A 25,427-nucleotide genomic window follows, 5' to 3' on the forward strand; every position below is an offset into this window, starting at 1 on the left:
CGCTGGAATAGCCTCCCTGTCTGTATGACAACAGATATATGCGTCTGAAATGTCAGCTGGAATGTGAGCCCGGCAAGGAGATGCTTATTGATGTCACAGGTGGGCTAGTTGAAACTTTCAACTTCTGTCAGAAAAAGACGTTGAGATAGGTGTAGCAATGTAGCATAGGCTGTTAAAGGTAGCGATATTGGACAGAAATATAGACATAAAGAGTTCATTTGATGAAGAACACGTGCAGTTTGAGCCATCTAGATCGACAAAAGGTGAAGCAAATTGGCATACTTTATCAGTATAGCAAAGGCTAATGTGAATAACAAAATAGTTGAATTAAATGCTCCTAAACTGGGCTGGTGCGTTTTGTCGAGTTCAGAGACAAAAGCAGTGTTTGACATGGTAATGCTGTCTTTTAAGAAACGTTCAGTGGCCTAATCAATAGGCCTGTGTCTACAGGGTTTAACATGTATTGTGAACACTGTTCACACAACTTTATTGGTTGGTTAAACACACTAGCACAATGCCACAATTTTTAAGTAGCCTAGGCTGCAGGTTAAAACATTTCAAACCAATTTTACAAATTAAAGCCTAGTCTACCCTACCCAGTTTATTTATTACCTGGTTTTGTCCAACAAATATTCAGACTTATCTTATTCACTTATTCTAATAGTCTACTATGAAGTGTCCATTAGGCCTATGAAATCTTCAGAAATGTCTGATAACTTCAGGCACAAAGAAAGAAAGAAAGAAAGAAAACTCATGTAGATTACTGAGAAGGAGAGGAGGGCCAGGCTGAAGCATGTTGCCAAATAGCACAAGTGGGCCCCTTCACACTGATGGTAATTTTGATACCATAGATTTAATAGAGACCCAGTCAGACCAATAGTATGAAAAATCAGGAACAGAGTTTATTTACAATGATGCGCATCAAGGGAGAGACAGCATGACTTCACCTAAAGATCCATCAGCTGCTCTAACTAGACAAGGAAATAGTTAGAGTTTAAGTATCCTTCCAGGCTGACGGGAGATGGCGTTGGTCATCCCATCTCACGTGGACTACACTGAATCAGACCCTGATTAGTGGCAGCCTGGCAATCCGGAGCAGATAGCTACTGACGCAGCCATGCAGAACAGTGAAACACTGCAAAGTCCATAATATTCTTGCTAATCTCTAAACACAGTCACACAGAGATATACACAGGGACAGTACAGATATCATACAGTCATTACATAGAATCATACTTTTAGTATCAAAGTGACCTACTAATGAGAAATGCAGAACATTAAACCACATATTGGAATATTGGGTATAATGCAGAACATTAAACCACATATTGGAATATTGGACCTAATGTTCTATTCCACTTTCTCTCAACACTTAGGCCCAAGCCAAAAAGAAGAAATAAAGGTATTTTTTTGTAAAAATTAGTCATTTTGTAGTTTGCGTTCTTTATAAATTTCTGCTTTTAGGCAACTTCATACTCCATGGAAGCTATGCACTATTGGCAACAATGTCACTCGCGCTTGTTTTGCTATGAAACAGCCATTTCCCTCTTTGCGCGCCCTTCTCACCTTTTTCACCCCTGACCCGTTTTCATGCCTGCTGGTGAGAGCACTGCACACCTACACTGAACAAACACGCATATTACACAAGATATAGCTCCCATTAGTTAGTCGAGGCCTTCACTCTGGTGTACGCTTCTCTCTGACATGACAGCGGTGATAGTGTAGTAGTTAAGGAGCTAGGCTAGAATGCAGAAGCCTGAAAAGTTGAGGGTGCAATTTCCGGCTTCCACCTTTGTGCCCTTGATCAAGGCACTTAACCCCAAGTTGCTCCGGGGACAATGCAATCCCTTGTACAACCCCAAATTAGAAAAAGTTGGGACATTGTGTAAAATGCAAATAAAAACAGAATGTGATAATATACAAATCTTGTAAACTCATATTTAGCTGCAAAAAGGACACAGACAACATATCAAATGTTGAAAATGATTGAATGATGAATAATTAAGGTGCATGGTATCATCAAAAACACCAAGAAAAACCTGAACATTTTCAAAGGAAATCTGTCAATCTCTGCCAAGACACTAAATGTTGGTCATGATTGCATCATTCATCAGGTCAATGAACCAAAACAAACGTCCAGATCAAAACAAAAATGGTTTTCTGAACACAAAATCATTGCCATCTCAGTCCCCTGATCTAAACTTCATAGAAAAACAGTGGGGTGAGTCAAAGAGGAGAATGCACAAGTGTGGAACTAGGAATCTGGACAATCTGGGGAGATTTTGTAAAGACGAACGGTCTTAAATCCCTTGCTTTGTATTCTCCAACTTTATGGGGTGACATAGGAGAATATTACAAGCTGTTTTATTGGCAAAGGGAGGCTTAAGAAGGTATTACAGGCAGGGGTGCCAATAATTGTGAGCAACGTGTTTTTGTAAGAAATATTTTATTCTTTGAGATTTTCCTTTTTCTCAAAATAAATTTGCTTCCCTTCAAGGTTGGATTTTTCCTATTTATTAAGTGTGCTTGCAAAGCAGCACACTTATTGTTCTTCTTAAGTTTTATTATTATTTTTCCCGTCTCCCTAATTTTTTGTCAGCTCTAGCGCCTAGGCCCTTTGAGACAGAGACACCGTTCCAACTTTAAAACGTCCGGTCAGTACCGGTGTAAGTTGCTCGCGAAGATGACGTCAGGTGGGCGTTCGTCCGCCATATTGGATTGAACAGAAAGCGAAACTACATTTTCACAGGTCACAAATTTGGTCCGAACGCCACGAAACTTGACGTACATTATCCTTGGACCAAGCCTCACAAAAGTTACCAGAAGGATTTTTGATTTTCGAAAGCGTTGGCCCGTCACAGCCAAACAAAATCGGCGGCGAAGCTCCGAAACAGGAAGTCGTCCATATCTCAGGAACACTGTCACATATCGATACCAAATTTTGTATTTGAACTCGGGACTCCAATGTGAGGGTGCATAAGCAAAAAAAAAAAGAAAACATTCCAAAAATGTCCAGCATTTGGCAAACCACCTACCTGTATTTGGTAACGATCACCTTTCACATTTGCTGTACTTCTATCACAATGCCTTGCAAGTATGCACAATGTCTCTGGGGAGCCACAATATCTATGGGCAGCCTTGCCCAATCATGAAATCCTTGCTCTGCCATGGGATAGTATGGACTTACGAACTGAAATAGGAGAACAGTAGCTATATATAGCTTACATAATACAGTTGTTTTCACATTGATGGTTTTCAAATTTAAATTTTCCTTATTGTTAAATGTCATGATGAGAGAGTATTATTAAAAATGTTACAAGTATGCAAATTCATATGTTTACGGGAAATTAGGTTTTACTGGGTTGTTTTGTTGTAAAGACATGCAAGGCGTTCTGGGCCATGTAATAGACAAACCGTGGTCGGCAGTGTTAACTTGATTTCCATACGTATTAATATGAATAGGTGTTTCTGTAAACCTAGGGACAATAAACAGCCATCTCTGTTACAAAAACGACCTAGTAATCGCTCACTGAAGAGGAAACTATGATAAAAAGATTGTTTTCCTCAAAGCATGGATTTGACGACAGTACAAGCAGGAAATGTCACGTTAATGTTAAATACATCTGAACGCTAGGTGGCAGCGTTGTATTACATTTCACATACATACGTGACATCATTAGAATTATGTGAGCTTCACAAGTAAGGAAGGTGCAAATATTATGTAATTTATAATGGGAAATTATTGGAAATGTTGTTTCTTGTTTATTCTAATTGCAAACCACACACATCCATTCGTAATCACACGTACACATTTAATACTTAAAGACTCTCATTTCGTTTATTTCATGTTGCCCCTAGCAACCCTGGGTGCAGCCTACAGTAGTCCAGTTTCAGAGTGACGAGTTTGTGGCCAAACAAGTGCCCAAAATATCGGTTTCCATGTGTATGTGCTGGATGGTGTGCGTCCTTTATGAAAGTAAGTGTTTTATAGAGTTACAGACATGAGTCATGTTGTAGTGGTCAACATAAATGTGCCCCTTCTGTTATTAGAATGCTAAGCGGAGAAGCATGCTAAGCAGAGATTTAGTATCATTAATTTCTTGTGTGGCTAGCTATAGGGATGAGATGTATGTTGCTAATTGGGATTTATGTTGTTTAGCGTAATGCCATGGTCATTTCATTTGATATGAGATGCTTGCACTCGTAACTTAGTCACTTGTAACTTTAGGACTGCTATTTTTTTACTAACAGTAATTCACAAAGCACTTTAGCTCTAAAAGTAGCACCTGAGTCTGTGACAGCTTAAAAGAAGTCGCGAGGACTCCTAACTCCTAACGCGATGTTTTGAAATGCGTCTACTATAGATGCACAGTCCCGCCCACAGCCAAAATGCGGTTAGGTGCCGGATGTAAGATTCCCAATTATTTGTCCCATTGACGTCCCATTGTCCATATCTAAAGAGTTTTACAGCATGTCTTAGGCTAACCAGCTACGGCATAACTCATAAGCATACAACATATCATTTCGAGTGAAAAAACGATGAGAAAATCCAAAAAAAGTCAAAGGTACAAGACTGTGTACATATTTTCATTTCCGAGCGAAGGAACTACTCATCCCATAAACCACCGCGCCTCACTGAATAATATAGGCAAAATCGGCGTGATTTATTTTGCCATTTAAACCATTTCAGAGATAGAACTGGCCTTTGGCCATAGCAACCATCCATTTAGAACGACTGGCCTTCATAGCAACCAAAGATCTGAGCTGTGTTGCAATGTGAGGCAAAGTATAGAAAGGTGATGAAATATACAGAGACAGGTCAAGAAATATAGTGCAATGTAGACAGTAGTATACAGTTGATTTACAGACGGTGGTTTAGAGTAATATGAAGTATTCCTTTATTCTGAGATACATCTGAGATAGGCTACATCAATAGGCTCTCAAAACAACCCCAGGCTCACAAAACAATCCGAAACAGACATAAGGTCTTTATAGAGCAAATCCATATAGATTATTTGTCAAATAAACCAGTAAAACATAATTTGTGGGATGGAATATATAACATTCACACTCATAGCTCATATTTTTTTAAATAAATCCGTGAAAAAGTATCCTGACAAACAAGCAGCTTTTTAATGCCTTGGTCATATTTCATAATTTCAATTCCTCTGTAGGTTACCTGAAGACGTGTGACAGTCATAGAAGCTAAATTCGAAGGCAGGCCACAGGTAAAATCCAACGAACCACATTCAACCCGCAAGCCTATAGTTGAATAGCCCTCTCCTAGAGCTTTTGAGATATTGCCACTGCTCCAACACTGAAAGGCACTGTTACAATGCCTGGATCAAGCCAGGTTCAGCATAGCGTATGCCACTGTCTGCTCATGTTGGTGACCGGACCAGGGCAAGCACACTTTCGCAGTTCCCGCCGGAAATGCAGTCTAGTTTTCATTGTGAGATTACAATAAATCACCAACAGATTATTTTTTATACCGGTTTTTAGTCAACTTTAGCAGAGGTGCCAATAATTGTGGAGGGTACTGTAATTATAATGCTTATCATGAAATTGTGAAGTATATGGGGAGTTCATCATCTACATTACATAATGTTAAAATATTTAGAGAATCCAGAGAGATTTTTGCAAACAAGGGACAGAGCTGAAAAACAATATTGGATAACCACTGAAAACCATTGTCTACTGTATAAGCACAGTTTAATACTCAATACAGAAATGCTATGTAAATTTTACCATGCAAAAAAAGAAATTGTATTTAGATGTGATACAGAAATACCACTGTCTTATCTGGGCCCGAGCTTGTTTAAAAAAGACTGAGGTAAAGTGGGAAAATGTCCTGTAAAGAAAAATGTATTTAGACGTGATACAGAAATACCTCCGTCTTATCTGGGCCTGAGCTTGTTTAAAATGGACTGAGGTAAAGTGGGAAAAGGTCCTGTTGTGAGATCAATCAACATTTGCCATTCTTATTGGAAATCATGGACACTTCATTGAGATGGGGTCTGGGAACTAGACATTCATTTTATTGTATTTGAAACGTGGTTTACGAATGCCCAGAGAATTTTATTGGGTGCTATGAATGTCTATCAAATGTGTCTGTACGTAGCTCATAACGGCTTCGGTGTGTCGTCATCGTCTTGCTGCCCTCCTTCCGTTCTGTGATTGGTTCCTTCGTTGAGGTGAAAATGAAGTCCATAGAATCCAGGCTGCCTAGCAGCGTGAATAAAATTGCGCGCGTAAGGCAGCATGGGAAAACCCAGGCTAGGACACCTCTGGGCTAAAGAGGAGAGGGCCTATCCAACTATTCAACTTGTTATAGCGCTCAATTCAAAACCCAGCATCTATGATAATGTGGAGGTGCATTGCCTACAGCATGGGCATCTTGCACATCTGGCAAGGCACAATCTATTCTGGATGATGTATACAGGTTTTGAGCAACATATACTGCCATCCAGGCAATGTTTTCTTCGGGGAAGACCTTCAATATTTCAGGAAAACAATGGCAAATTTAATTCTGCACATACTTAAACAGTATTTCTCCATTAGGAAGAGTCCAGGTGCTAAAATTGCCTGTCTGCAGTCCAGACCTTTCAAATTAAGTGCATCATGGAATGAAAAACATGATTAAGAATACCCCATACTGTTGAGCAACTGGAATTCTATATCGGCAGGTGTGGGACAGCATTTCATTCTCAAAACTCTAGCAACTGGTCTCCTCAGTTCCTAAACTAGACCACACCTTTTTAACAGCAATCTGGGTTTTCAGTCAGGAACAATTATTTGCCATCACTCTGGCCTTGTGCTCACTTTTTTAATGGATTGAGGTCTGGACTCACTCTAAAATGTTGATATTGTTCTCAGTTAACCATTTCTTGCCTTATTTGGCTGTATGTTTTGGATCATTGTGTGGTTTAATAGTCCAATGATGCCCATTGGGGCAGGTCTCTCGGCAGACTGCCTGATCTTTTCCACCAAAAATCTCAATGTAGCCCCTTGTTTTAGTGTTACCGTTTACTTTGAGAAGTTCACCATGTTCCATTGTCTGAAAAACACCCAAAACTAATACAAACATGTACAACTCAGCTTAACCTTTAAGGGCACACCTGGACAAAGAATTTAGCTTTTGCTGGATTTCTTTTTGACCCAGGGACATGGCCTGAGATTGGCATAAAAAATAAGCATTACATTCCAATGACACCATGTCCATTTCAAGTGTGGGGGTTACAACAAACCATTTATAACTGTGTGAACAAATGCTTTACTAATGATAAATTATGTATGAACAAGAAATTACTAATGATGAACAAACCATTAACTAATAAGTAACAAAGGCTTAATAAATGATGAATTGTGTGTAGTTATTATAAAGTGTTACCCAATTTTGTTCTTAACTGTAGCATCTACGGCAGGGGTCTCCAAGCTTTTTGGGAATGAGGGCTACCTGAAGACCCGAAATCATATGGAGGGCTACTCATTTGAAACAAACATACCGTCACCCCTTTTTTGCGAGGGTAGTCCTCCTAAATAATAGGCCTATGAGATTTGTACTTTTAAATTATCAATATTGTGTGGGCCTATGCAACACTACCAACATTTTTGTTCAGTTTGTTCATTTCAAAGTTTGCATGGGGAATCTAATCTATTTTTTTTTTTAACAAAACAATCAAATCGTTTTGTGCAATTAATAATTTGGGTTAAAATTTGTACCCAATTTATACCCACCCACCATTATGAATTCAGGGGTTGTTTAAGTTCTGATTTCAGTGGACAATTCAGTTTTAACATTTCAATAGTAATCGCCCACACCACCCTAACATATGAAAACTCCTTTTAAAGTTATTGCACACCTGAAATCTCTCCATGATCTGACAAAAAAGGTAATGCACAGTCCTGCTCAGTCATGTATGCCACAACATTTTCAGCGCTATTATACGGCAGTAGCCTACGGAGGAGAAAAGGCCTGTGAGCTAAAGCAATTGTTTTTCAGTTCTTGAACAATCATGCAAGAACCGTATTTGACGAACATGGAATGGCCACAGAACTTTTGCAAAGATATGCTTCCATTGGCTACACCAGACAAGCTAGTTTTTCCCCCTTTACTGTCTATGTGTGCGAGCAGCGTGTATGTGCTCCGCTTCTGTTGTTGTTTAAAGACTGAATGGGAAACGGATTTGGAGCCAAAGGCTAAAATTTAACGCAGCTACAATTTGTAAGATATCACCAATATCAATTTAATGTTACAGATGTATGGCTACATACATTCTTAAAATGGTTCTGGTTCTGGTTCTTAAATATCGATTAAAAACTTCACAATAGAGCGTGTTTTTAGAGCGTGATCTGCAGGCGACCTGTTGGCTATTTTTAGAAGGTGCGCTGGGGGCGCCTCATAGCCGTCCCGCGGGCTACCTGGTGCCCGCGGGCACCGTGTTGGAGACCACTGATCTACGGTATTTGTTCAATTGCTTTGTGTCACAACTGATTGCAACTCATTTGTCATTTGGAGTCACACATTTGCCATATCTACAGTACTAGATATCTCAAGATCGGTTTAAAACCATCTATATCATTGTTCACAACTAAATGACACTCTAACTAACCAACTCACACAACGTTTTATGAACAAAGACTATACCTTAGACAACTTTAGATGTTTCATGTGAGCAAACATCTGTTGGTGCAATTCTACAAGCCATCATAGAGAGAATCATCACATCATCCATTACTATGGGTATGGGAGTTCAGACTGTTGCACCAAAAGGAAATTAGAGCAAGTTGTCACTAAAGCCTCTGACATAATTGGGTGTGACCTCCCTACAGTCCACACTCTGTACTCTGAGCACACCTTAATCCATGCTTCCAGAATCATCACAGATCCCTCTCATCCAAACCACCACTTTTTCCAGCTTCTCCCTTCTGGACAACGTTACAGATCTATAAGAACTGAAACCACCCGTTTTAAAAACAGCTTCTATCCTTCAGCAATACGACTCTTGAACACAACTAAACTGAAATGAAAATGTAATCATTATTTATTTACAGTATTTATTATTATCACCCGGAGAGAAGAGATACTCTTTTCTGATTGGCTGGTGGGGTGGCTATTAATTCTGAATAACGGGACACCTATAAAGTAGATCTGAAATTGCTATTCTCTATCATTCAGCTTGATTACATGTATTACTTAACAAACAGCAAAATTATTTACAAATACAGTGTTATTTTATTCCATACAACAAAGTAATTGCGGAGGAAGTCAAACCTAAATGTGGCTTTATCATACAACATTACAGCGAACGTTAACGTTACCCAGAACACTGAACAGTTTTTTTCCCCCTGCGCCTGCCTTTACTAACATGTAAGTTCACCATCCTTCCAACTGTTCCCGTGGTGTTGAGCAACTACAATTCCTGTTAATCCTACAATTTTACATTATATTAATCTCAATACAAATTCCAAGTTTTTGCCTGAAATAGCACTGTGCCTATTTACAAGGGCATTGTTCCCACCTCCTTTGGGGCCTACCATCAAGATTTTTAATAGTATCCTTTGCTTTCAACCCTTTTGTGTCAAGGACAGTGGCAACCCTAAGTCTTTCCTCCTTTTTACCAAATATAATTACTTATAATATATTTTGAGACATCCAGGTGTTGATTTGTTCTATACACTGACATAGAGATTCAAGGGGACCATAGTTGTTTGGTGACAGAGCTAAGTAAATTTGTGTGTCATCTGCATAGCTATGATATGAAATCAAATTATTTTTGGAAGATTTGTCCTAGTGGGAGCATAGAGGTTAAATAATAGTGGCCCCAAGGTCGACCCCTGGGGAACACCACAGGTCAAGGATGTTGGTGTTGAGGTACAGTTTCCATTGGCAACAAAGAAACTCCTTTCTTGTAGATATGATTTCAGCCAGTTGATAACTATGCCTGTAAATCCAACCCAGTGTTCTAGTCTGTGTAATAAAATATTGTGATCAACAGTGTCAAATGCTGCACTAAGTAGCACTAGGACTGATGTTTTACCTGAATCTGTATTGAGGCGTGTCATTGAAAACCTTAATGAGAGTTGTTTCAGTGCTGTGATTTGCCCGAAAACCCGACTGAAAATAATCAAAATACCCATTTGATGTTAGGAAGGTGGTGATTAAAGACTACTTTTTCAATCATTTTGACAATAAAAGGTAGATTGGATATGGGCCTGTAATTGTTTAGCATGGAGGCGTCCAGGTTATTCTTCATGAGAAGTGGCTTTACAACAGCTGTTTTCAGTGACTTAGGAAAAATGGCAGACAGCAGTGATGAATTTACATTCATGTGAAGGACATCTGCTGCTATAAGGTGAAAAACAGTTTTAAAGAAATTGGTTGGCAAAATGTCTAAGCCACATGTGGAAGAGCTGAGATTCTGTACCGTTTTTTCAAGTGTGCCGTGGTCTATCAAGCTGACCTCTGACATCAAGTTAAGTTTCCCTTCTATTTGTAGCTGGAAGTTTCGGATGTTGAATTAGTAATTGAACAGATATGTTGAGTCTGATTTTTACCTTTGAAAAAGGATGAGAACTCATTGCATTTATTAGTTGAGAGAAGTTCAGGCGCTAATTGTGAGGGGGGATTTGTTAACTTATCAACAGTTGAAAATAGAACACAAGTGTTATTTCAACTTTAACTGATGATGTTAGAAAAGAAAGACTGTCTTGCTTTGCATATTTCGGAGTTATACGTGCGGAGCATCTCTTTATGGATTTCATAGTGGATCTAAAGTTTGTATTTACGCCATTTTCTTTTGGTCTTCCTACACTCTCTTTTTTAGGTGTTTAACTGCTGGATTTTAGATAGATAGATAGATAGATAGATACTTTATTGATCCCCAAGGGGAAATTCAAGGTCTCAGTAGCATACAGACATCACACACAACATGCACTTACAGCAGAAAAAGTAATATACATATAAAAACTCCACTGTACAATAGAGACAGTAGAAGATAAACATGATACTAAAATACTAAATACTAAATATACTATATAAACTCAGTCAAGTCAAGTCAAGTTTTGCTTCCATGGTGCTTTCTGTTTGTCCTTAACTTTCTTGAATTGTAATGGAGCAATGTCACCCATAATGTTTGCCATTGTTGCATTAAAGTGATCAAATAAGTCTTCTACCGAGTCTGACAGCTGACTTGATGTCTGTGAAAGTGCTTGCTCAAAGAGAGCACTTGTCTGATCGTTTATGATTCTTCTTTTTACCATCAGACTAAAACGTTTTCCCAGTTTACACATTTTTCATGAAACTTGGCACAGATGATGTTCAGACCAAGCCTCACAAACACATTGCTTTTTGGAGTCATATGCAAAACTGTTCGCATGTCACAGCCAATCGAAATTGCCGATGAAGCCACCAAACAGGAAGTGAACTCATCTCAGCAAGGCTTTCAAGTATCAAAATCAAACTTGGCACATGAGCTCATGGCCTAATTACTGTAGGAGGAGGCTCAAGAAATTTGGTGACTTTTGACCACTATGGGGGCGCTATAATCACAGGATGTAGGCTCATATTTCAGTAACATATGGGATAATGGGGTGTGTGGGGGAGGCGTGTACCTATATGTGGGGGGGGGGGGGGGGGGGTATTCTGGGAATACTGAAGGGAGGGGTGAGCTACTTCTCTGATGTGTTTCATAAAAATATAAATGTTTAAAATATAATTTACGTTGTTTTGGACAAAAGCGTCTGCTAATAAATTTAAATAAACATAAACAAATGCGACTTTCTACGCAATTGACCTTTCGCAAAGTCCCGCCCCCCTTAGTTACTGTTGCTAAGTCCGACAGCCTCAGACCGGAGTTGACTAGAACTTCAATGGCAGCTGTAAGCCCTGCAGGGGCGGATCTAGAGATTTTTTCCTGGGGTGGCATGAGGTTCCAGGAGGGGGGCCATGGACATTATTCAAAACTTAACATTCTACGGACTTCATTGAATATGTTTTGTTCTCTACATTACATTACACGAGGTGGGAGGCAAATCGGAGATGTAGCTGGCGTTTTGGGTGATGTGGGTCTTAATATGTGAATTTCTTTCTCTGTGTAATCACTAGTCTGTGTAGTCTGTACTTAAATTATACAGTGTCAAAAAGCAATTCTAGGGGGGGTTGGAGGTATGTTCCCCCAGAGAATTCTTTTAAAAAATGACCCCTCAAATGATTTCTTCTAGTTAGTTTTGAGGGAATATGGATACATTTATAAAATAAGCCATAAATAGATTTAGGTTATATGGATTGAAACAAGATTCTGATGATTTGGGGGTATTTTTAAAACATGACCCCTCAAATGACAACTTCTAGTGAGTTTTGAGGGAATATGGACAAATTTAGTCATACAAAATAAGCCATCGGTAGATAAAAAAAGAATATTAATATCCAACACTATCTAACTGCCTATTTATAGGCCTGTCATGCAGTTGCATACATAGGTTAGGCTATTGCAAGGCTTAAAGCAAGGACATTTTCTGTGCCTTTAAGTTAGGCTATTATTTTTAAGACCTAATATTATATAGGTATTATAATATTATGATATCAAATAATGTTTTTGCTCAGAACGAACCTAAATGGAAATCAGTCCCCCTCAGTCCCTGATCTTTAGTGCCAAATGTTACGTTTTGCCATTCACAATTTAGGCTACTCACTCACACAAAGTGGTGAATAATGAAGTACATGTATACTGTATTAAAGTACCTTTATAAATATCCTATTAAGAAACAACCTCAAACACGAGTGAACAAGCAACATGTTAATTTCTTGAGGACACAAACTCCTGTGGTGGCCTCAGCTTGTTGGTTCATCTACCAGCAAATGATTGAAATCTATCACCCAATGAAACTGGAAGATTTTTTTTTTTCATATGTGATGTGCTTTGACATCATCAAACGTCTAGTCTAGTAGCCTACTCTGAGTAGGGTTTGTTTGAAAATAGTAGGCTACTTTTACTTATTGTGATTGAGTAGAATTTCAGTCATGTAACTGTACTTTTACTTGTGTAGATTGATTTACACCATATATGAAAAGAAAGGAAAAAGAAAAACGCAACCCCCACCAGCTTGACACCGATTAGATATTCTAGTTTGATTTGACATGTCGACCAAATTTGGATAGTCATAGATGCTGGGAAAGTGGATGCATGACAATTTTGAGAACCCGTGTTGAATTATCACGTGTATGGGTTGACATTGACAGCAGTATTTAGGCTACAATCAAATGTTATAAACTAGCGACACACACAAATAGACTTTAAACGTTTAACGTTAAGCTACGCATGAGCATGCCCTTATTATCTGACCTGACCATCATCGAAAAATTCGATGAGACAAAGTCTTGCGGATGTAAATGACGTAGACTAACAGTGAGGTTGTTGCCGGGTTAACTGATTTATGGACTAACTATGGGTCTGATTATGGACTTTTTCGACTTGGTGGTCAAACTTACCACTTCGTTGTAGACCTACAGACAGTTGACACATAGTTGCATGCACTGTGCAATCTGCTGCCAATGGTGGAATTTCGCGGGGATCACTGCGCTGATGGTGATGGGTGAAACCATTGTGAGGGGGCGGGGGATTCTAAATCGGCGATTTCTGTTTGAGAGGAGTTTGGTGCGGGTTTCACACCTTCTCACAGTCCAACATGTATGAACATAAAATATACCAAAATATTATCTGATTTATAAATGGGGTGGCAAGACTATGTCCCAGGGGTGGCAGTTGCCACCCTTTGCCACCCCGTAGATCCGCGCATGCCTGTCTGTAAAAGTTACAACCCAAGAGGCTCTTTTACAGAGCCACGGATCTGATTTAATTTAGAATCCGTTGAACAACTCCAGTATGACATGGAGACACATGTATAAAAATGAATATCTAGGTTTGTTGGGTGACAAACTTAGACGTGGGGTGAGTGGGACTCACTGATATTAATAGCTAGCTGTGCTAGATAGACTTGCATGCATATTACAAGGGCACCAGGTCATGTCATGTAAGGAACATGGTACTGCAAATAAACAGAAACATAATCTACATTGCAGAGCGACTTCAACTTTATTAATTTATGGTAAATAAATGTTACACTACTGTGCACAGCCCCATGCTTTTCTGACGAGGCGATGCTAGCACGTTAGCAGCAGTTAGCTAACTATGCTACGAGTCTCCTCTAAGTGACAATCACATTATACACAATGCTGGCAGTGCTGAGAACAACAAACAACATTGTTTATCTTACTTACATTAAGTTAACTGTTTGACCTGATCCATAGATGTGGTGGAACACTGTTTCATTGTGGTTTGCTAAGGAGTAACCCTTTGCTTAAAATAGGGGAGAGCTGAGAGTTTATTCTAATTTAACCTAATCACAAAAAAGCATAATCAAAATTGAAAGCCATTATTCTGTGTGTCGGTGTTGTGTTAATCCCACACATATCGTTTGCCCGTCCTTTTTCAATTTCCATCACTATTCTTTCACACAAACTCGCGTCACAGACGTATGTCACCGCCCATTTGGAGGTGCAAACAATCAGATTTTTGGTTATTTAACCATCAGTTAACTTCAAAACAGGCATTTTACTTTGGATAGACAATAGCAATACATCATAGGAGTGATTAACATCAAAAAATCTAGACTGGAGTAACTCAACATTTGACACCTCTGATATGTTTAGTGTTCTAAAGACGTCAAATTGCCCGTTATCGTTACCAAATTGATAGCCAAGGAGCCAGAAGTGCGCATGTATGGCTATGAAAACTGTGCCTTCATTTTACAACTAAACACGAGAAAAAACTTTTATAATCCTTGAGCCAGCTTACTATGTGATCCTTACTATGTGATCTCAATGGCAATGCAGCGTTTGATTGCACCTCCAAAAGCATGGCGTACCTGGTTACCTCCCAAAAACGCCCTTAAACACCCACAAATACCCGTATGTTTGTGTGAAAGAATATAAAACCAGAAAGAAATCACGGCTACCAATACATTTCTATGGAGCTGTAAGGTGTCGGACTTTGCCTACATGTGTGGAGCTACTAGACTGCCATTGGCTCATCCACGTTCGATGGGCGGGGCTTGCGATAGGTCAATTGCTGCCTGCACCTTTAATTTCATAATCTGACAGCAATTTATATTGTCTTTTTCAGCGGGGACTCTCTTTCTTTCAGCTCTGAAAAGAGTACCGTTGCTGTCAGTGGTAAGACTCCACCCCTATCTAGAGGAATGCTGAATCCCACTGAGGAAGAGAGACATTCTGGTTCCACCCAATATCTCCATGATCCAGAGTTCTCTAACAGAGAAGTTGAATCAGTGATGGGGTAAGTGGTAAATAATCTATCCATTTTTACGGAAATCGTTATGTGGATACAAGCACCAAAATTGGCACAATTACCCAGTAGGTATTGCTCTATCAAAAAAGTATGTTAGCCATCGTAAAATCCCCTCATGTCAGCCGCAACAACCATTTTACTTTCTGCCATTGCCAAATGATGTATTTTGCATGATATCTACTGAATAAAACATGATATCACAGAAAGGATGATGCCTACCCCCTTGTTTTCATGGTTAAGGATTACAGTGATACCATATACAATATGTTACATGCTTCCTAGCAGCCATGGCAGCTATTTTGCTTACCACCATAGCCTAATTATATATTTTGCATTATATCTATCTCCTGAACAAAACATGATAGCACAGAAAGGATCGTGTCTACCCCTATGTTTTCATGGTCAATGATTACAGGTATACAATATACAACATCACATTAAGAAATCATGTTCATTTCAAATACTTATATCACTGACAACAGTAGTCCGGCCAGGATATTGGCATTTACAAAGTGAAGTTGCAGCCCTCAACTGATGTTGATGTGTTTTGTCATGTCATGTTGTGTTTTGGCCTGATGCGCCACCCTCTACCTATCTACTAATCACAAAGTCAGTAGTGTTTTGGCATCCGGGTTGGCAACCTCGAGTCAGGGGGGAGGGGATACACCGCTCTACAGTAATTTGAAAGTGATTGCAGTACCAGTTTTGGCCACAATCTTACATATGGTTCCTTTAAGTAGAAAGTAGGCTAAAATAGTGTGCAAATAAAGACAACAAGCAACCCCAAGATTTTCGGACCTGATGTTACCATGGGACACAGCAATAGATGAAGACATAGTGACAGTGTTAAGGTCCAGCAAATATAGCTAAGTCCAATGTAGGCTGGTGTAAGGAGCTGAATTAAATAAAAATGATTTAGCAATTTTGCTTAGGCTTTTAAATGTTGAATTGTTTTTTTACTCATTTAGTTTTAGCTAATTTACTGAATTCAATTAAGATGCAACAACATTTCAATCATTCTAAACTTTTGCACAAAGTTAAAGAAATACAGTTCAGCCCTTTACAGCCAAGACCCTTACAATAGATAGACAGATAGATACTTTATTGATCCCGAAGGGGAAATTCAAGAAAAAAACACGGAGCTACCTTGGCATGCCGCCACTCTTGTCGGCGCCAGAAACGCTTGCATTAAAGTTGGTTAAGCTTAATTAATATATTAGTAGTATATAGCTATAAGCGTGGGGCCCCTTATAATAAAGTTGGTTGAGCTTAATTAATATATTAGTAGTATATAGCTATAAGCGTGGGGCCCCTTATAATAAAGTTGGTTGAGCTTAATTAATATATTAGTAATATATAACTATCAGTATGGGGGACCCTTATAATAAAGTTGGTTAAGCTTAATTAATATATTAGTAATATATAACTATCAGTATGGGGGACCCTTATAATAAAGTTGGTTAAGCTTTATATATATATTAGTAATCTTTAACTATTAGTCAGACAGTGAAGGGACTGAGACCAAAAACTGGCTTATCACATTTATTCCTTTAGGAAAAGTTCAAACAAAACATGCCTTCAGGCACTGGCATACATAAAACAGCATCTGCAGAAGCAAAATAAAAAGTAGTTGAATGGGCTATATTACATGCATGATTCCTATACCATCACTGTCAGCCCTACTAGCAAGGGAGACGTGCGACATGGAATGTTCAGGTGCACAGAACGAGTTTATTAATATTCTGAGACTCACTAAACACTCACAGACGTAGACCATACGGATGTAATGCATAAACATAATGCTAAACTAAATGTACATTCATTTCCTGCTAGACTGAATTGCACTTTCCATGAGCACTAAGCTAAACTACACTGAATGCATGGAAAGTTGCTAGCGGAGTTTACAGCTAGTCACGTTAGACTCGTGTGAACTCGTGGTCATAATGAAAACATTAATAAACGTTCTCTAAGTTGCTAGAATTGCTACTAAATCCTAACAATACATGTAAAGTAATATAATACAGGTGGTATATTGGAAGTTTTCAACGTAAACAACATTTTGACAATTACAAAATTAAAACAAAGTGGAGAGTGCTTTATAAAGTCAACATACCCAATGCAAAGCATACCGCTTCTGATCAGCTATTGCAACAATGCAAGGACAAAACGCAGCAGAGCTGCAGTATACCGTTTCTCCAAAGGGGGCTCCAAAACACCAATCTCAAAAAAGCTGCTTAATTAAAATCACATACAAACACTAAACTATATTTCTAACTCTGTTACACCCACCTCCCCTGAATTTCACCAAATTCAAGCACCAACCAAAGTGGAAGAAGAGGTGTGCAAACTCTCACACAACAACAAATTCCATAAATTCTCCACAAAGCTAATCAGAAAAGCTAGATAAATAATAATATGTCATTAACTTTTATATTAGTATATAGTTTGTAAATAAACAGTTAACATTTAAATGATGTAAGAAATAACTTAATTAGTAAGACATTTAGTTAACTATTAACAAATATTAATACAATATTAGTTAATAGATTTGTTAAAATATTAACATACAGATTTTATGCAAACAACTAATATTGAATTAATGATAAAAAACTATTAACTTGTACCAAATAGATATTTTAGTAACAATTAACAAATATTAACAAAGGGTTAGGTAATTACTAGTTTGCTATTTATTATAGCACCTTATTATGGAGTGTTACCCTGAATGGCAGAGCCTATACAAGCGCAGTTGAATGAAGTTAACTGATGACAACATTAAAAAGAATCAAAACATTTAGCGATCATGAAATTATACCATACATGATAAGATGTTAACAAGCAGGGAGATAATGAAGATCAGTAGTTTTACTCAAAGTACTTGTGTATGTAGGCTATGGAAAATTGGTCAAATCTAGCAAGTAGGAAAGTTTAAGTGAATGACGTGCAAGTGAAAGTAAGACATTCAAAAGGCCAACGAAAGTTAAGGTTGCTTTTGATAGTACAAATACTTACAAAACTGGTGCTCTAAATAGCGATTCTGTTGTCTTTGAAAGGTTCTCTTATTGACGCATTGAACTGCAATTTGGATTAACACCTGCTTTTACAAGGCGGAAGTATTTAGGCGCAGAATAGACATGCGCTGTCAGGAGCAGTCTTTGTACATACCGCAGAATACATAATTAGGTGCTCTTTACGCTTCCCCTCCCATTTTTTTACGCTAAACTCCCACTTTCCCCTGGATCCTCCCATGAATGCATATGCATGACACGAAAAACGCAATTAGCCATGTTCAGCTCCCGCAACAGGCAGTTTGCGCTTTTACATCATTGCAGCCTGTTTGTACATACCTCGCAATGATTTTACACAAATGTTGCGAAACAAATACGCCTGAACTGGGCGCAAACGCGTTAGTACATCTGGCCCTCAGTGCCTCGAATTCTCGGCCCTTGCCCCGTGCACTCCCTCTCTCCCTTTCAACAGACGCATCCCTCCTAAGCATGCAAATTTAATCCAAACATTCGCAATCATGCAAAATGACTGGCTAAATTGCTATTAAATCCGATTAGCATCATTAGCACGCTGCACGAATTTGTTCAAAACTTTTGCATTCATATTGACTGCTAAGTTCATATCACCTCAATCCCGATGTAAATGGAAAAGTACTCTCCAAGACTCAAACGGGCCTGTCCCAAGGAGAAAAAGTATTAATTTGAAACTTAAACACACGTGGAGAAACTGAACAGTCCAACTATAAACTACAGTAAACTATGACAAAATAGCCAATTAAGCTACTTTTGTTTACAATATTTCCAGGCTTCAACCAGTGCTGCTTTTCATTCAGACTTAAGTGCACATTTATTTATTTGAGTGTTTTTCATGATTGTGTTGACATTTCTTTTCCCTTTTTGCTTTGATTGGTAACTGAGGTGATTCCAATCAGAGGAAGGTTAAGTTTAAAATAAAAGTGTTTAAATTGAACATTTTTTCTTTTGATCCTTATCTGAAATAGGTTAAAAAAAAAATCAATAATTGTTGATATCGACTAATATAAAACACTTATATTGTGATATATAGTTTTCAGCCATATCGCCCAGCCCTAGTCAGAACACACACTGCATCGCAGTTTGTTGCATATGGGGCTGCATATGAACAATCTTTGTTTTTGGATTTTTTCACAAGGAAATGGTTGTACGTCAAGTTGGAACCTACACTGCAAAAACTGCTTAATAAAATCTAACCAAGATTATTAGTCTTATATTATCAAGATAAAAAAAAAACTAGTTTGTATTGTTTTCAGTATAAAGAGACTTACCTTGCGCTTTCTCGTGAAATCATTTGACTTAATTTAAGAAAGGTTTGACTTATTTTAAGACATCTCATCCTGAAAACAAGCAAATTTTTCTGCCAGTGCGTTAAGTAAATTTGTCTAGATAAGACTCCTTAAAATAAGTCAAAGTCTTCTTAAATTAATTAAGTCAAAATTATCTTTCGAGAGAGTGCTAGGTAAGTCTTTTCATACTAAAAACAATACCAAATAGATTTTTTGATCTTATTATAAGATTAATAACACTTGGTTAGATTTCATTTTTTGCTGTGTAACTTGGAGATCAAAGGCGTCAAAGGCATGGTTTGCGCTTTTATTATTTGAACATAACACGTTGTACATAAAGTGACAACCAGGATGGTAAAAAAATGGAAATTAGGCCATTCTCAGGATATTGACCTCTCAAAGCCCTCCCAGATGAACTTAATACTTTTTATGCTCGCTTTGACATGAAAAACACAGACTATCTTGCACTAGCTGCAGCATGTGATGCAAATGAGGATGCACCTTTCTGTGTCTCTGAGGTCGATGTGAGCAATGCCTTTAGGAGGGTTAATTGTAGAAAAGCTGCTGGACCGGATGGAATTTCTAACAGGGTTTTGAAATCCTGCGCTGCTCAGTTAGCTCCTGTGTTCACTTATATCTTTAACACATCATTGGCTCAAGAGACAGTTCCTACTTGCCTCAAGCAGTCTGTTATTGTTCCAGTACCGAAAAACAAAAGTCCATCATGTCTGAATGACTACCGCCCAGTAGCCCTGACGTCTACAGTGATGAAGTGTTTTGAGAAGCTTGTGAAAAACATTATCTGCTCATCCCTCCCTGCCTCCTTCGACCCCCTCCAATTTGCTTACAGAGCCAACAGGTCTACAGAGGATGCCATCTCAAACCTCATGCACACCACCTTAACTCACCTGGAGGAGGGGAATGGGAATTATGTGAGGATGCTGTTCATTGACTTTAGTTCAGCATTCAACACGATAGTACCTCTCACCTTGGTCACAAAGATGAAGGCCTTAGGACTAAACACCACCCTGTGTCACTGGATATTTGACTTCCTCACCAACCGTTCACAAGTGGTTAGAGTGGGGGGTCTGACATCTGACTCATTAACCATCAGCACTGGTGCTCCCCAAGGCTGTGTTTTGAGTCCACTGCTGTACAACATCTACACACATGACTGCAAAGCCAACAGTAGTCATACCTCCATCATCAAGTTTGCAGATGACACAGTGATCTTGGGCCTGATTAGTAACAACAATGAACAGCTCTACTTGGATCAGGTTGATGAGGTGGCACAGTGGTGTCAATCTAACAGCTTGACACTGAATATCAATAAAACCAAGGAAATGGTAGTGGATTACAGAAGGCAGCAGCAGAACTACAGTTACACCCCACTAATGATCAGCGGGCAACCTGTAGAGAGAGTCACAAGTTTTAAATACCTTGGTGTCCACATTACTGAAGACTTAACATGGACTGTTAACACTCAATATGTTCTGAAGAAGTCCAGACAACGACTCTACTTCCTTCGTCAGCTAAGGAAATTCAAAGTTTCTACATCCATCATGAAGGCCTTCTACACTTCAGCGGTTGAGAGTGTTCTAACTGGTAGCATCATCACCTGGTATGGGAACTCCACAGTTAGAGATTGTAGTACTCTGCAGAGAGTAGTGCACTCAGCTGAACATACTATAAGAACTCAACTCCCTGCTGTACAAGATATCTATTCCAGAAGAGTACTCCTAAGAGCCCAAAAGATTCTGAAGGACTCTTCTCATCCTAACAATGGATTATTCCTACCGCTGAAATCAAGAAGACGCCTATGTAGTCACAAAGCCAGAACTGAGAGACTCAGGAGACGTTTTTATCCCCAGGCCATCCGAACTCTGAACTCACACTATACTGACTTTGCACTCATTCACTCCTCAGCACTCATGACCTCCCCCCCCCACACACACACACACCTACACGACTTTTAGCACTTTTACATCCCTCACCCTATGCTATAGACCTTTTATTTATTTTCTTATTTCATCACACGTCAAAACACACACACACACACACACACACACACACATATCTGACTTTCTCCAACTTTTGCACATCTCCATAGAACTTTTTATTTATTATTTTTGATTTCTCCTTCATCTAACCATGTCCTTGATTGCCTAGCCTTTCTGCCCCCCCACCCCCATCCCCAACACACACACAAAAAACACACACACTTACATCATCACTGTCATCACCTCACATACATACAGCACACTGCTTGCTACAGTAAGCCTCCTCTACTTGCTGCACACCGCCCCCCCCCCCCCCCCCCCCTCCCTACATACACAGCACATTGTCTTCAGGATCTTCTCCAACACACATCCTCTACATACTTACAGCACACTGCCCCCACCTACCCACACGCACACTACACACACACACAGTCACTGCTACACTCCCCTCCTGCCCACACACACATCTTCATCACTCACATACATCATACTGTACATACAGTACTCTGCTTGCAATAGTAAGTCCCTTCACCATACTTGCAGTACACTGCCCCCCCCCCCCCCTCTCCCCTACATACACAGCACATTATTTCATCAGGAAGCTTCTCCAACACACATCCCCAACATACTTACAGCACATATTGCACACTGCCCTCTCCCCACATACACAGCACACTATCCCATCTCCCCTGTCATCCCCCCAACACACACACCAAGACCCCTGGCAGTTGGGTTAGCCCCTTGAGCCGTGGATCTGCCCAAGGTTTCTTCCTTGGTAAGGGAGTTTTTCCTTGCCCCTGTTGCTCTTGGGTGCTCCTTGTTGGTGCCCCCCCCCCCCCCCCCCCCCAATTCCAATCCTCCCCCACCTTTCTTATGCAGCCCTTGCCACTTAATCTACTAAACCCCTCTTCTACTGCACTTTTAACCCCCCCGCCCCCCCGTTGCACAAATAGGCTGACACCAGACATAATTTCACTGCATTTCTTACTTCCAGTAACTATATGCATGTGACAATAAACTTCCTTGTATCCTTGTATCCTTGTATAATCATCAAAGGTGATATCTGGTTTATCTCCACAACTGAAAATAAACCTTATGGTATTTATTAACACCAATTGAAATTCCATGCTTTTGTCACAAAATGCACTTTTCCCTGATACTACAGATTAACTACTGTACTTCAGATAGCACAAAGCCCAATAAAGCCTTGTCTGTCAATCAGTGTTTCTTTACCATGTGACTTAACTTATCTTAACAATTTCTCTGTTTGTTCTCTGATTTCCTGTAGGCATATAGGAAGACCAAGAAGTTACCAAAGACAAAATTCTCTTCTCGATGTGAAACCGGGTGGTGGAAATAAGACAGAAACACAGTCATGCCAGCTGAACCGAAGCACTTGCATGGTCAAGGACTCATCACCTACCATTCTTTCCTCACATCTTTTCTACACCAGCACTGTTCCCATAATTCCCTCTGTGCTAAAAAATGAAGATGACACTTCTTGTATGCAAAGCAGTAACACAGATACAGGCAGAATCAGCTTCACACCACATGAAGGCACTATCACAGTGGTCAAGGAACAGCACCTTCCACCATCCTTAAGCACCTCCCCCAGAAAACATACCCAGATGGCACTTCTGCTCGATGAAGCTCAAGAACAGCTCCAAGCATTAGTCCATGCTCACAGAAAACACAACAGTGGTGATACTGCCACCTCATGGGCCAGAGAGACTGTTTGCATCCTACTTGGCAATGGGACAAGTTCAGGGAGTTTGGCCTTAAATGGACCTACTGAGACCCAACTATTGAGCTCAAGAGATACAAAAAAAGACTTTGCTCAATATTGCAAATGAAAACTGGCAGTGTTAAGGACCAACTGATACTCACTTGTGTCTTTAAACCAAGTCTAAGGAGGACCAGTGGGGAAATATGTTTTTCAATAAATATCTAAATACTAAATCATAAATGCATATATGGATTAATATGGGAGGCAGTCTGAAATTATCAAAAATATTTATTGTTTATTTGCATTTATATAATGAAAACAAATAGTCTATCATGACCATGGTGTTTTAACTGTAAAAATATATATGGATATATACAAATATATGATTATGTGAAATTGAAAAGGTACCAGGGGAATATTGAACTGTTGTAAAGTTGCTGTACTTTTTGTGTCAACCAACACCAGGCTCAGTAGTAATGATCAAAAATAGTCAACGAATACAATTTTCCACCACTACCTTTTTATGGTCTATTACAGTCTTTTGTCACCCTCTGTCCATCATCCTCACCCTGCCCAGCCAAGGAATTAGTTTCCATAATTTACAGGATTTAGACTAGTTTATGGACCTATGGACAAACATGCTCAATGTATGCAACATAATTTCACTTTATGGAATAGTTGGTGAGACATCCAAGGTTTTTGCCACAATCTGATTAGAAAATGTTTGAGTGGTTAAGTGCTTAAATCACTCTCAAGCACACACAGAGACACACTCATATAGATGAAGAGTGCATAGGCAAACAATTACTTTTTTTTACCTTTTTCACTTAAGTTTACTCCCAGATATCCAAGCATATGAAAATATAAATTTTGTCCAGCAATGACCAACTACTTGTGGATGCTGTCTTTGGACAAAATAAATAATGTTGGATAATGATTGCAACACTTTCAGAGCATCTGGGCATGGTGGACATTGGCAGTGAATAACATTTTTCACATTTCTTAAGATTGATACATTTATTAAAAATGTCTCCATTCAGCTCATTACCTATTGATAATTTTTAAAACAATTGAAAGCCATGAATATTTCCAACCTGTAGCAGAACACTGTGTTGTGATTTATTGTATTCTCTATAAAACTGTTGCCTGAAACAAAGAGATAACAGCTGTTCTGATTGTTTGAGCTAATTAAAACATTAGAAACTTTCGTATATGTATCAACATTCCTTCATATCCCATTTGCAGTATTTCATAGTGTGTGTATACCATCATGACTGTTTTCATTAAAGGTTATGGAGGTTAGTGTAAGATGTGTAATAAATCTTAAATGTTTACAAGATGTATAGAGCCTCTGGTCTCAAAAATACTTAAAATGGCTTTAACGCATGTTTTGTTTCAACTTTTATACCTACATATTTCTGCAATAAAATATTATACAGATACCTGTATTAGGGTGAGCCAGGGAGAGGTCTTTCTTTTTTCTCGTTATGCCAGATTCCTGTGATGAACTTCTGGCAGATGATCCACACTTTGCAAACAAAAATAGCAAGGTATAGGAACAAAGATTTTTTTAGTTAGAAAAAAATGGCTGTATACAAAAGGTTCGACACATCCGTAGAAATTATTTTTTATTTTGGTGTTTTGGCATTTAAATTAATAGTAATATATAATACATTAGGACACAAAGAATTTGGCTCCAAAACACTATATCCTCCATTTTAATGCATTTTCATAAATCATTTTTTAAATGATTATTTTGTTTTTGGAACTGCAATTGGGTAATTGTTATTTAATCAAAACAACACAACTGCTGCCCTTTTATTGATATTACCTGAAAAACACAAATTTTTCCACAAAAATGGATTTATAGCGTTTTGGAAAAGAGCTCTCCATATGCTAGGCTATATCGTTTTCAAGACAGTCTAGCCTGTCAGCCTTTATATTAGGTAAAAATACTTTGTGCTGCATCCATGCCACCTGAAGCATGCTGGTAGAAATATCTATTC

The 25,427-nt window shown here is 38.8% G+C and overlaps 1 protein-coding gene across 1 annotated transcript in view; it reads left to right on the forward strand.

Annotated features, from left to right (window-relative positions):
• Positions 1-24,762, forward strand: part of LOC121685473 (pro-neuregulin-3, membrane-bound isoform) — a 79,543-nt gene extending 54,781 nt beyond the window's left edge. Inside the window, exons 9-10 of the mRNA XM_042066037.1 lie at positions 15,183-15,353; positions 22,984-24,762. Coding sequence (XP_041921971.1) covers positions 15,183-15,353; positions 22,984-23,548 — 736 coding nt within the window. The 3' untranslated portion in view covers positions 23,549-24,762. The remainder of the gene's footprint in view (positions 1-15,182; positions 15,354-22,983) is intronic.
• The last annotated feature ends 665 nt before the right edge of the window (positions 24,763-25,427 follow it).

The sequence above is a fragment of the Alosa sapidissima genome, chromosome 16 (genome assembly GCF_018492685.1).
Source record: "Alosa sapidissima isolate fAloSap1 chromosome 16, fAloSap1.pri, whole genome shotgun sequence".
Classification (NCBI taxonomy): domain Eukaryota; kingdom Metazoa; phylum Chordata; class Actinopteri; order Clupeiformes; family Clupeidae; genus Alosa; species Alosa sapidissima.